Source organism: Protomyctophum bolini (assembly GCF_963924005.1).
Source record: "Protomyctophum bolini genome assembly, chromosome: 10".
In the NCBI taxonomy this organism is placed as follows: Eukaryota; Metazoa; Chordata; class Actinopteri; order Myctophiformes; family Myctophidae; genus Protomyctophum; species Protomyctophum bolini.
In genome coordinates this window covers 5,432,501-5,445,000 of record NC_137871.1, presented here as the reverse complement: position 1 = coordinate 5,445,000, position 12,500 = coordinate 5,432,501, and the positions used below count along the sequence as shown (strand labels likewise).

At 48.2% G+C, this 12,500-nt stretch overlaps 1 protein-coding gene across 1 annotated transcript in view; it reads left to right on the top strand.

Moving 5' to 3' along the window:
* Positions 1–11,636: 11,636 nt before the first annotated feature.
* Positions 11,637–12,500, top strand: part of LOC308322122 (B-cell receptor CD22-like) — a gene marked incomplete at both ends in the record, with an annotated part of 11,056 nt that continues 10,192 nt past the window's right edge. The window contains 3 exons of the mRNA XM_080773317.1: positions 11,637–11,665; positions 11,929–12,062; positions 12,300–12,450. Coding sequence (XP_080629443.1) covers positions 11,637–11,665; positions 11,929–12,062; positions 12,300–12,450 — 314 coding nt within the window. The remainder of the gene's footprint in view (positions 11,666–11,928; positions 12,063–12,299; positions 12,451–12,500) is intronic.

Here is a 12,500-nt window from a genome sequence, read left to right as displayed (position 1 = left end):
GGCTGTGGTTTTAATAACGATAAGAGGTGACGGCGCTGCCTTGCTTCGTGACGTCATCGGTCTTTATCTTTAACTGTAGCGGGTCTTCTCCCCTAGCGGGTTCCAGCTCCAAGAGAGCACTAGCCGTTTTGCCACCCTGGCGTATATAATGAGCGCCTAGTTCGCTAGACAGGCCTCAATAGTAGACTCAAGAATTATAGGTTTCTTTCCGACCTTATTTTGGGTAGTGTCCTTGTCGCTGTCACTGTGGCGGGGCTGCCACCCTCCCGCCGCGCGATATGCGGACTTGGAACTCCCGTCTCTATATTTTACTCATACAGTCTGAGTGTCTCTGTCCCTCGGACATTCCCTGGACCGTTCCTAAAAGCCTGTGATGAGAGGAGAATGACAGTTAAGACATGCAGAGCTATTCACATGAATGTGTGTTCGGTGGAGGTGTGTGTGTCGTCTTACCCCCCGACGGTGTGCCGTGCGTGCCTCCGTGAGCATGTGTGTGTGAACCAGCCGCTGTCAGACGTAGACTGAGTCTTCCTTTTTATATGACGGGTGTGGCCGCTTGCTGATTTGGGTGCGGTCGATCCATCAGCTCCAGCTGGCGGAGGAGGAGATTCGGGACGTATATATTCCCTATCACACGGCCGAGGGCGTTCCTAACGGCCCGAGGCTTCTTCTGTCTGACAGCGTGTCTGGTTGCCCTGGCAACGCACTTACCATCGCGGGGTGTCGCTCTCGAGACCCCACACACTCCCCCCCTAAGATCCTTGCTTCGGCGAGGGTCTTTATTTTCCTCCTCTTCTTCATACATTCGGGACATTGCATCCGCGTGGCGCATGTCCTTACCGGGTCGGTGTTCTACCGTGAATGTGTAGTTCTGTAGTTCTAGGAACCACCGGGTGACCCGCTCGTTCCGATCTTTGTTTGTGGACATCCACTTGAGTGGCGCGTGGTCTGTTACCAAGGTGAACCTCCGCCCCCACAGATAGTAACGTAGGTGGTGGATTGCCCACTTTACTGCGAGGCACTCTTTCTCCACTGTGGAGTAGTTTCTCTCGTGTTTGAGCAACTTTCTACTTATGAACGTGACTGGGTGTTCGTCTCCCTCTAGCGTCTGGGCCAGGACAGCGCCCACTCCTGTGTTTGATGCGTCTGTGTGGAGGACGAAAGGGGTGTTAAAGTTAGGCGTTATCAGCACTGGGCTTCCACAGAGAGCGTCTTTCAACGCTTGAAATGCGCTCTCTGTTTCCTCGGTCCATCTTACGTGGTGGGGTAGACTTTTTTTTGTGAGATCGTGCAACAGGCTTGCTATGGTGGCGAAATCTTTTACGAATTTTTGGTAATATGCTACCAGGCCGAGAAAAGACTTCACTTGTTTTTTTGTGGCAGGTCGGGGCCAGTTTTGTATTCTCTCTATTTTTTTCTCTTGTGGCTTGATGCAGCCTCGTCCAATGGTGTAGCCTAGATAGTCTGTTTCGCTCCAGGCGATTCGGCTCTTCTTGGCGTTAACAGCGAGGCCCGCCTGGCGCAGGGCGTTCAGTACCGCATCTAACCTTTCCAGGTGTTGCCGCCAGGTGGCGCTATGGATGATAACATCGTCCAAATATGCTGCCGCATAGGCACTATGGGGTCTAAGGACCTTGTCCATTAACCGTTGAAAGGTGGCCGGGGCTCCGTGTACCCCGAAGGGCATGACTTTATATTGGAACAGCCCGTCTGGGGTGGTAAATGCTGTTTTTGGTTTGGCTCGCTCTGTGAGGCCAACTTGCCAATATCCTTTAGTCAGATCTAAGGTACTGATATGTCTAGCGGGGCCTAGCCATTCTATTAGTTCGTCTACGCGCGCCATGGGGTAAGCGTCAAACTGTGATACCTCGTTTAGTTTCCTAAAATCATTACAGAAGCGTAAGCTTCCATCTGGTTTTGGCACGATAACTATGGGGCTCGACCAGGGGCTGTGTAACTCTTCTATGACGTCCAGTTCGAGCATTTTCTTCACTTCCTCTTGTATGGCCCGCCTACGTGCTTCCGGGATCCTATACGGCCGTAACCTGACTACCTTACCAGGGGTCGTATCGATGTCGTGCTGTACTACCGCGGTGCGTCCGGGTAGTTCGGAGAAGACATCTCGGTTCCGGTCTAGGAGCTCTCGGATATCCTGTTGCTGCTGAGGGGCCAAACCCTCTCCTACAGCAGCTGGCGGGGTCTGGGGAGGGAGGCGGGTTAACAGCGCAGGTAATGGGACGGTTATCGCCGGAAACCACTTTTTCAGAATGTTTATATGGTATACCTGATGGCCCCGCCTCCTCCCTGGTTGGGCCACTCGGTAGTTGACCGGGCTGAGTTTCTTCACAATCTCATAGGGCCCCTTCCAGCGGGCTAGGAATTTACATTCTGTGGTGGGCACAAGAACGAGGACCTGGTCCCCTGGCTTGAATTCTCGCACTTGTGCGCCTTTGTTATACACTCTACTTTGGGCGGCCTGTGCGTCTGCCATATGCTGTCTTACGAGTGGCCAGATGCGCTTGGCGCGCGCCTGTAGTATTTCTACATGTTCGATGATGCTTCGCAGAGGGGAGGGTTGGCTCTCCCACGTCTCCTTGGCGATATCTAATAATCCGCGCGGCTGTCTCCCATACAGGAGCTCAAATGGGGAGAAGCCTGTGGATGCCTGGGGTACTTCTCGTATGGCAAACAGGACATATGGGATGAGGCGGTCCCAGTCTCGTCCGTCCTCTTCAGCCACCCGTTTTAACATTTTCTTCAGCGTGTGATTAAATCGTTCTACCAACCCGTCTGTCTGGGGGTGGTAGGCCGAGGTGCGTATTTGTTTCACTTTCAGCCAGCTATACAGTGCTTTGATAATGCGCGAGACGAAGCATGTGCCCTGGTCAGTCAGAATTTCATCCACTAAGCCTACTCTACTAAAGAGCATCATGAGCTCGTGAGAGACTGTTTTTGCATTGGCCACCCGTAGGGGTATAGCCTCGGGATATCGTGTGGCATAATCGAGGATAACTAGGATATATCGGTGCCCGCGCGCCGACTTGGGTAGGGGTCCCACTATATCCATGGCTATGCGCGAGAACGGGACACCGATAATAGGCATGGGAATGAGTGGGCTGTGCACGACCCCCCGTGGGGCCGTGAGTTGGCATTCCTCGCATGACTTGCAGAACTCCTCCACCCCTCTTTTTATTCCCGGCCAGTAGAACCGAGCCAATATGCGATCATATGTCTTTTGTACAGCTAAATGAGCGCCTAGCTGGTGTGAGTGTGCCAAATACAACACGCGTAATACATGAGATTTAGGTACGAGTAATTGCTCAATTACAGCGCCCACTTTATCTTTGACGGCACGATAAAGTAGGCCATTTCGTACTAGAAAATGAGGAAAGTTTGTTTCACTCACCCCATCGCACTGCTTCCCTTCTACACTGGTGAGGTTTCGCCGTGCGCCGGCGAGATTCGGGTCCGTCCACTGGGCTGTGGCAAACTCTCCTTGTAGCCGTGTGGGCGGTCCCTCCACCTGGGGGAAGTTGACGAAGGGGTCCTCGTCCAGTGGTGGGGTCTCTTCCTCCGAGGTGTGGGGTTTGCCTGGGCCGGTCTCGTCGGAGGCGGCGGTCGTCAACGGTGATGCAGGCTCTGCTGCGGGTTCCCCGAGGGCGGGGCAAGCGCGGTGTCCTTTTGTCTCTGGTCTGGGACGGCGTCTTCTCCCTTTCTTCTGCTGTGGGGGACGGAGGCCCGGTGCCCAGTATTTGTCGAAGAGTGGGCAGTCTGTGCCGATCAGGAGGGGGACGGGGAGGTCCGGAACTACTCCGGCGGGGACAGTCACACTGCCTCGGGGGGTCTGTATGTGTATATGGGCCACGGGGTAGCGGCGTAGGTCGCCGTGCACAAAGCTGACCGGCATCGTCTCGGGTCCACCGCTGGTTACCAGGTCTCCTCTCACCAGCGTCACCACACTGCCGGAATCCACCAGGGCATGTGTGTCGGTCCCATCCACCCGGACCGGCAGGGCTGCTTGGCACTGGGTCGAGCTCCCCGAATGTAGGCACGGTCTGGAGCTTACCAGACTGGCGGCTGAGGCCATGGAGACATCTGGGTCCCGTGCCCGGTCTGGGCACGCCCAGGATAGGTGGTCTTCCTGCCCACAGACATAGCACCTCCTGGACTGGCCCCGTTCTGAAGGCGGGTTCGTCCGGGGTTTGGGCGTGGGGGCCGCCTGGGTCTGACGGCGGCGGTCCCGCCCTGGTCGGTTGTCGGCCTTGGCTGGTTCACTTTTAGATGTTTGCAACATCTGGGTGCCCACCTGATAGTTCTCTACCAGGGTGACTAGCTCTTCAACGGTTGTGGGGCAGGCGTGTACCGCTATTTTCTTTGCGTCGGGGGGCAAGGCTCTCATGCCGCGGTCGACCACTATTCGATCGAGGAGTGGGACGTCTTCTCCTGTGGTGAGCCAGTTCTGTGTGAGTCTGCACAGGTCGGCGAACTGGGTGCGCGCCGGCTGCGCCATGCGGAACTCCCACTGGTGGAACCTGTGTGCTCTGGCGGGAAGGCTGTACCCCAGGCTGGACAGGATGGCGGCTTTTAGCTTTCCGTAGTCGAGCGCGTCTCTGGCGGTGAGGTCTCGGCATGCTTGTTGTGCCGGTCCAAACAGGTAGGGCGCTACAATGCCTCCCCAGTCGGCCAGTGGCCATCTCTCCCGGGTGGCGGAGCGTTCGAATACTTCTAGGAAAGCCTCGATGTCGTCGTCGGGTGTTTGCTTGGTGAGCACCGCTGCCGGTGTTCTGGTGGCCGGTGCGTCTCTGTCCAGTCTGCGCAGTACCTCCCGCATGCACGTCTGGAGGTCCGTGCTGCTCTTCACCAGGGCGTTTAAGGCTGCTGCTGCTTCCATGGTAGGCGGTGGTTAGGACCTGATGTACCCACAGTCTCCACCACTTGTGGAGTCTCAGTGGTCAAGGAGCAGGCGGAACAGGGGATTGCAGCAGTTTCAAACGGCTCTTTATTTGTTTAGCAGCAAAGTATACAGAATGCATGCAGGAGAAACCCCACGTAGGTTCAGCATAAATTATATTCCATACAATTTAAGTTTCACAGGCGTCGTCGCCAGCCTGGAGAAGGATGAGAACAGAAGATTAGATTTCAACTCAGGTTTGTACAGTCTCCGATAGCTCGCTCCTCACTGGAGGGCTGTGGTTTTAATAACGATAAGAGGTGACGGCGCTGCCTTGCTTCGTGACGTCATCGGTCTTTATCTTTAACTGTAGCGGGTCTTCTCCCCTAGCGGGTTCCAGCTCCAAGAGAGCACTAGCCGTTTTGCCACCCTGGCGTATATAATGAGCGCCTGTTCGCTAGACAGGCCTCAATAGTAGACTCAAGAATTATAGGTTTCTTTCCGACCTTATTTTGGGTAGTGTCCTTGTCGCTGTCACTGTGGCGGGGCTGCCACCCTCCCGCCGCGCGATATGCGGACTTGGAACTCCCGTCTCTATGTTTTACTCATACAGTCCGAGTGTCTCTGTCCCTCGGACATTCCCTGGACCGTTCCTAAAAGCCTGTGATGAGAGGAGAATGACAGTTAAGACATGCAGAGCTATTCACATGAATGTGTGTTCGGTGGAGGTGTGTGTGTCGTCTTACCCCCCGACGGTGTGCCGTGCGTGCCTCCGTGAGCATGTGTGTGTGAACCAGCCGCTGTCAGACGTAGACTGAGTCTTCCTTTTTATATGACGGGTGTGGCCGCTTGCTGATTTGGGTGCGGTCGATCCATCAGCTCCAGCTGGCGGAGGAGGAGATTCGGGACGTATATATTCCCTATCACACGGCCGAGGGCGTTCCTAACGGCCCGAGGCTTCTTCTGTCTGACAGCGTGTCTGGTTGCCCTGGCAACGCACTTACCATCGCGGGGTGTCGCTCTCGAGACCCCACAATATATATATTGTGGGAGGTCGGGTGGGAAATTATAACTCAGAGTGCAGTATCAGGGGTTAGACACACGAGGGCGCCCCTTTCTTTATTTCTCCAAAAGGTTCAAAGCAAGTCAGTTGCACAAACAGAACTCAAACAGTCATTATTCTTTGCATGAGGTCCCGGTTCCGAGGCGGGAGTCGTCACTGCAGAGGATGAGAGGGGATGTTAGCATACGGTCAGAGCACACGGTAAGTACAAAGTTGGGGCCTGAGACTCCCGGTCTAGGCAGTCTACCAACTAGACATTTGTATAACTCTTTCTCTTCTTCTTTTCCAGGTTCCAGAGGAGGCCAGGAGGCTTCCCCGGAGGTAGGTAAGGGGGGTGCGAATTTTTCTCTATCCACAAGGCACAGAAGAGTACTTTAGAGTAGAAGTACTCGGATACGGGGTGGTGAGTAATTAGAGTAAAAGTACTTGGTATGGTACCGGGCGAGTATGGTACGGAGGGCCCCTTAGGCTCGGCCAACAGGAAGATACACAAGCATTTATTGTTCTCAGCAGTGATTATGATTATAATAACAACAATAATAATAATAAACATCTACTGGTCTACAGCAGTGATTATGATTATAATAACAACAATAATAATAATAAACATCTACTGGTCTACAGCAGTGATTATGATTATAATAACAACAATAATAATTAATGAACATCTACTGGTCTACAGCAGTGATTATGATTATAATAACAATAACAATAACAATAACAATAACAATAACAACAACAATAATAATAATAATAATAATAATAATAATAATAATAACAACAACAACAACAACAACAACAACAACAACAACAATAATAATAATAAACACCTACTGGTCTACAGCATGGTTCCAACCAATGTTGGGAACACGTACGCACACACAAAGTTGAGTGTGTGATGAGTGTGTGTGTGCGCGCGTGTGCGTGTGTGGGGGTTGTGTGTGTGTGTGTGTGTGTGTGTGTGTGTGTGGGTGTGTGTGTGCGTGTGTGGGGGTTGTGTGTGTGTGTGTGTGTGTGTGTGTGTGTGTGTGTGTGTGTGTGTGCACGTGTGCATGTGTGGGTGTTGTTTGTTTGTGTGTGTGTGTGTGTGTGTGTGTGTGTGTGTGTGTGTGTGTGTGTGTGTGTGTGAATGAATGAATGAATGAATTATTATTTTCGTGTCTTGTCAATTAAGACCCATCCCTTACGGGATTATAAGACACCAACAACATAAATAAACAATTTCACGTTCACTTCCCACACAGAAGTTACACAATTGATCAAAACAAAAACAGAAATAAACATTATCATAAAATAAAATAATATAATAAATAATACATCACATATAAGTTTTCTTTGTCCTTATGTCCCAGGCTCTCTCTATATATTCTGCTAATGCAAATATCTTTTGTTCGAAAATCCATCTCAGTCGCTCTGCATCACTTAACCACATCAAATCTATATTTTTACATCTGTTAAATAACTTTTGACGTAGCTCATGATACAACGGGCAATAGAAAAGAAAATGGAACTCATTCTCAATATCATTTATGTCACAGTAGGTGCAAATACGTTCTTCTTCTGTAACTCCTCTATACCTCCCAGTCTCAAGGTGCAAGGGCAAGATCCCAGAACGAAGTTGGGCACATAGGGATCTTTGTCTTTTGGATAATGGGGCACAGACGTACTTTTCACTAGCATAACAGCTTTTTATCGTAACAAATGTTCTCAACTTTGGTTTGTACAATATGTCCTGTGACCATTTGTTCTGAAATAAACTATAAAGTGTTTCTTTAACCATTGAGATGTTTACAACCCTGTTATTTAGAAAACTGTCATGTAACCCAGTACGTACAAGAGTGTCCTCTATTGCACTTGCCCATGCACCTTTTACTGATACATCCCAGTTGAAAATCTTCCTAGCAACTCTGTTCTCTGGCATTCTGATTAGTCGGTTCCATAAGGCCATCATGCTGCCTCTCCACCTTATCTCACACGGCTCCCAACCCATGTCTCCTGTTATTGCTAATACAGGCGCAAATTTGTGCACTCCTAAAAAGTACCGTATGGCTCTATTCTGAACCATTTGTCCCTTCATATTCATGTTTGAGCCCCATATTCCCGCCATATAATCCATGACAGGGTAGACACACGTGTGAAACAGTTTGGAGTAGGCAGCATATCCTAAATCACCCAGCTGTTTAGTTTTGGCTATTATGCCACCTAGGGCCCTACCTGCAGATCCTGCCAATACCGATGTACCATATTCATAAAGTAAATGTTCATCCAAGTTAAGACCCAAATATTTGTAATTTTCAACATACTGTAATTTGTGTTCTCCTAGCTGGAACTGAAAATCACTCCTCTTTGTTCTGATTTGTCTGAAATGCATGATCTGGGTTTTACTATGATTAACTGTCAGTTTCCACTATTTACACCACTTTGCTGTACACATCAGCATTGTCTGCAATTCATTTTCATTTTCTGCTACTAGAATAATGTCATCTGCGTACATCAAGATATCTAGTTTATTACTGCCATCATAGTTTAAACCCAATTCCAGTTGTTTAATTTCCTTTGCTAGATTATTAATGAATATTGCGAAGAGGGTCGGGGAGAGACAATCCCCCTGCTTGACACCAGATGGCGTTGGAAACCACCCTGAGCTGTATTCATTTACTCTGACACAAGCCTGAGGTTCTTTATACAGGGACTGTATTGCCCAATAAAACGTTCCATGGATACCCTCTTCCAGTAGGCGATAAGCTAGTAAATCACGGTTGACAAAATCAAAAGCCTTCTGAAAATCGATATAACAAGCAAAGGAGGACTTGTTTTGCATTATTCTATCATTAACTACTGTAGTAATGGAAAATACATGATCAATACAGGCTCTAGCCTTTCTAAATCCATTCTGCTCTTCAACAAGAAGGTTATTTTGTTCTAGGTAATTTGTAAGTCTTGAGTTAAGAATTGAGGTATAAACTTTATATACTGTGCTCAAAAGACTAATGCCTCTGTAGTTTAAGGGTATTCTAGGGTCATTTTTGGAAGACTTCGGTATTGGGCTTACAATAGATTTATACCAAACTGAGGGAATAGTACCTGTTTCGAAACAAAAACCAAATAGAACATAAAGTGCCTCTGTGAACCAGGTATTCCATTTGTGAACCAAAGTATTTAATTTGTTATTTCATCAAAACCAGATGCTTTGCCCACCTTCAGGGCCGCAATAGCAGTTTTCACCTCCTCAATATTAATCATCTCATTTAGAACATTTCCCCGATCAAGAGTGGGGTGAGGTGACTGTTTTTCCAGCTGGGATTTAAGTAAACAAATATGTTCAGCAAAAGCTGCATCAAAATTTTCTCCCTCTTGTTTCCCTGAAAACAAGTCCCTAAAGCATCTTTCCCATTCATTTAACACCTGTGGAATGTCAGAAATGAGTTGTCCTTTATCATCATATACCTCCATTGGTATTTTCTTATGCCTTTTTGGTCCGAGTTTGTTGATCTGATCCCAAAAACGTTGTGGATTGGCTGCATGCATTTCTTCCAGATGCAAGATATATCCTTTAATATACTGCCTTTTAAAATAACGTAGTCTTTTATCAAACATATTTTGACTTAACTTATAATTAACTCTATAATGTTCTCTCTGAGTCTTATCTCCTTTGTATTTTAAATAGGTATGTTCTGCATTTCGCATTGCCTTCCATAGATCATTCAACTCCTCGTTCCAAAATGGTTTATTTGGTCTGTGACTCTTATTTTTGAAGTTAGACTGACCCTTATTCCTTTGACCATTTCCCAACTCCCCATATAACAGATTACAGACTCCACTATACCAGTTATCAAGTTCATGTTGTGTTTTTTTAATTGTCTGCATCTTATCAACCTGCTCTTTTAAACATTTTTCCATTTTGTCAGAACAAATTTGATTTGGTACACATCTACACAATCTACGTTTAAATGTCATGTTCACTTTATTTGGTTCGTGGTTAATTTCCTCACTACATATATCTGCTTGCAGGGGCCGTGTGGCAAATTTTAAAAATAATAGTGAATGGTCTGGTACACGGCACCTATTACTAATTAAATCAAAACATTGACAGTCCGAAATGAGTTTAGTTGAGGGTAATACCTTAAAGTCTAAACAGGAGCCCAGACAGTCAAATGGTACTGCAATATAATCAACTACAGCCCGTCCTTTTGTTGAGATTGAGGTAAAGTTGTCATCAAGGGGATTTATACGACCGTTTAGAACACACATTTTAGAGTCAAGCAGAAATTCCAAAAAGGCTTCACCGTGTCGATTTATACAGTCATCAATAGAGTGACGTAAGGGGATATTATCCACTTCATTTAAATAGTCTGAGTGTCCCCCAATACGGCTGTTGACATCTCCGCAGATGTATATCGCATCAAGGTGTGAAAATAAATACATTTGGCTTAATAAATGGGCAAAGAAGGAAGACGCATCTCTACCCCAATGGGACATTTCTGGTGATAAATAGCATGAAAACAAAACAAAGCTATAATCAGAGGGTTTGTGCGTAAAACGGATCCCTATAATTCCATCCACTAATTTATCAACTATTTCTATTTCGAATATACTGAAAAGGTATGACTTGATAAATACACCCACACCTCCTGAACCTCTTGGTGCTTTAACGTGTGTCTTTCTATTATGTCCATATACCAAACATAACCCTCTAAATAAATATTTTGCTCTCCAGATAAATGGGTTTCGTTTAAGGAAATTAAATCAGGTGATAAAGATATTAGTACGGTGGTGCGTAACCTACTGTTCAGATCAGTCCAGGCATTAATGTTCCAGTGAGCCAGTGTTAGTGTCTCCGGTAGGGGACGGGTAGCGCCTCAGTCCTGATGACTTTCCTCGTAGGCTTGAGCCGTCTCGCTCGGCCCAGGTTCGTCGTGAACCCGAACCCGAACCGTCTCAGCAAACTCCGACCCCCCCGACCGATTCTCTCTCCTCCGTAGGCGTCCATTTCCAGCAACAAAGAAGTCTGCGCCTCCCGGGATCTCCTTGAGCAGCGTTTTAAAGTTGATTTCGATCAGCCTGTCAGTGTGAGATTTTGCTGATCTCATAAACACTTTGGCGAATTCCGGTTGATCCCGTAGTCCCTGCTTTTTCCTTAGTAGAGCAATCTTCTCCTCCAGTGAGCTGAACTCGGCCTTCACCAGCCCCGGAGCCCTTCCGCGGCTGCGCATTCTCTCCACCGCAACAGGCACGGCCTCACTGTCGAGGCCCTTCGAAACCAGCCGCAACACCTTCAGCTGGAGATCTTCCCCGTCGTCCTCGGAGAGACCCGTTATGACAATCGACACGTCTGGATTAAACCGTGGCTTGCATGCGATGTCGGATCCTCTCTCTATCTTTCCTTCCAAGACGTCAATGCGTGTTTCCAGGCGCCCGATCTCTAAATCCATGTGAGCGCGTATCTCTCTGCTTTGTTTAGACATCTCAGCCAGAACCTGGTCCTGATTTTTCTGAATAGTTGATTGAAGTTGATCCACTTTGCTGTTGAGTTCTTTTCTGATGTTTCCATTCATCTCATCTATTTTTGCGGTAAGCTTTCTGAGTTCTTGTGCAACATTGTCTTTGTCTTTATCTTTGGCCATATCTGCGGTGATTGAGTCCCCGCTGCTTCTTAGCGTTCTGACTCTGTCCATAGACCGAATGCCTCACGGCACCGACAGCATAATATTGCAAACAAGTTAACTGAAAAAGCAGATCGAAGTTGTAACTATTAACAAACTTTTTCCAAACGAACAAACAATTCAGAGCACTGGCGTGCAGCGTGCAGCCTCTGTGCGCCGGAAGTGTGTGTGTGTGTGTGTGTGTGTGTGTGTGTGTGTGTGTGTGTGTGTCTGTGTGTGTGTGTGTGTGTGTGTGTGCGTGCACGTGTGCGTGTGTGTGTGTGTGTGTGTGTGCTTCCTATACCTACTGTCTACCTCCATGTGTTTATCAGCGGTCTGGAGAACAACAACTACTGCCGTACTCCAGGCGGTGGCGGGAAGCCATGGTGTTGGACCACTGACCCACTGAAACTCTCTGCACTGCGGTACTGTGAGATCCCCAGATGTGTTGGTGTTCCACAGCCAGGTAAACCTTGACCACTGAATGTTCATCACAACGCACACACGCACGCACGCAGTTTTTAACGAAATCCTCTCCTCTGCTCTCTCCAACCATCTACTTCCTGTCCTCTCCTCTCTCCATCCATCTACTTCCTGTCCTCTCCTCTCTCCATCCATCTACTTCCTGTCCTCTCCTCTCTCCATCCATCTACTTCCTGTCCTCTGCTCTCTCCATCCATCTACTTCCTGTCCTCTCCATCAGAGCCCATCGTTCCAGAGCTGTCCTGCTTCACCCTCTGCGGTCAGAACTACCGAGGGACGGTTGCCACGACGACCTCTGGGAGAAGATGCCAGAGCTGGTCGGTCCAGACACCTCACAGCCACTCCATAACGCCCGAGAACTATCCACACGCGTAAGAACACCCAGTAAACATCTACTGTATGTCTGTCTGTCTGTCTGTCT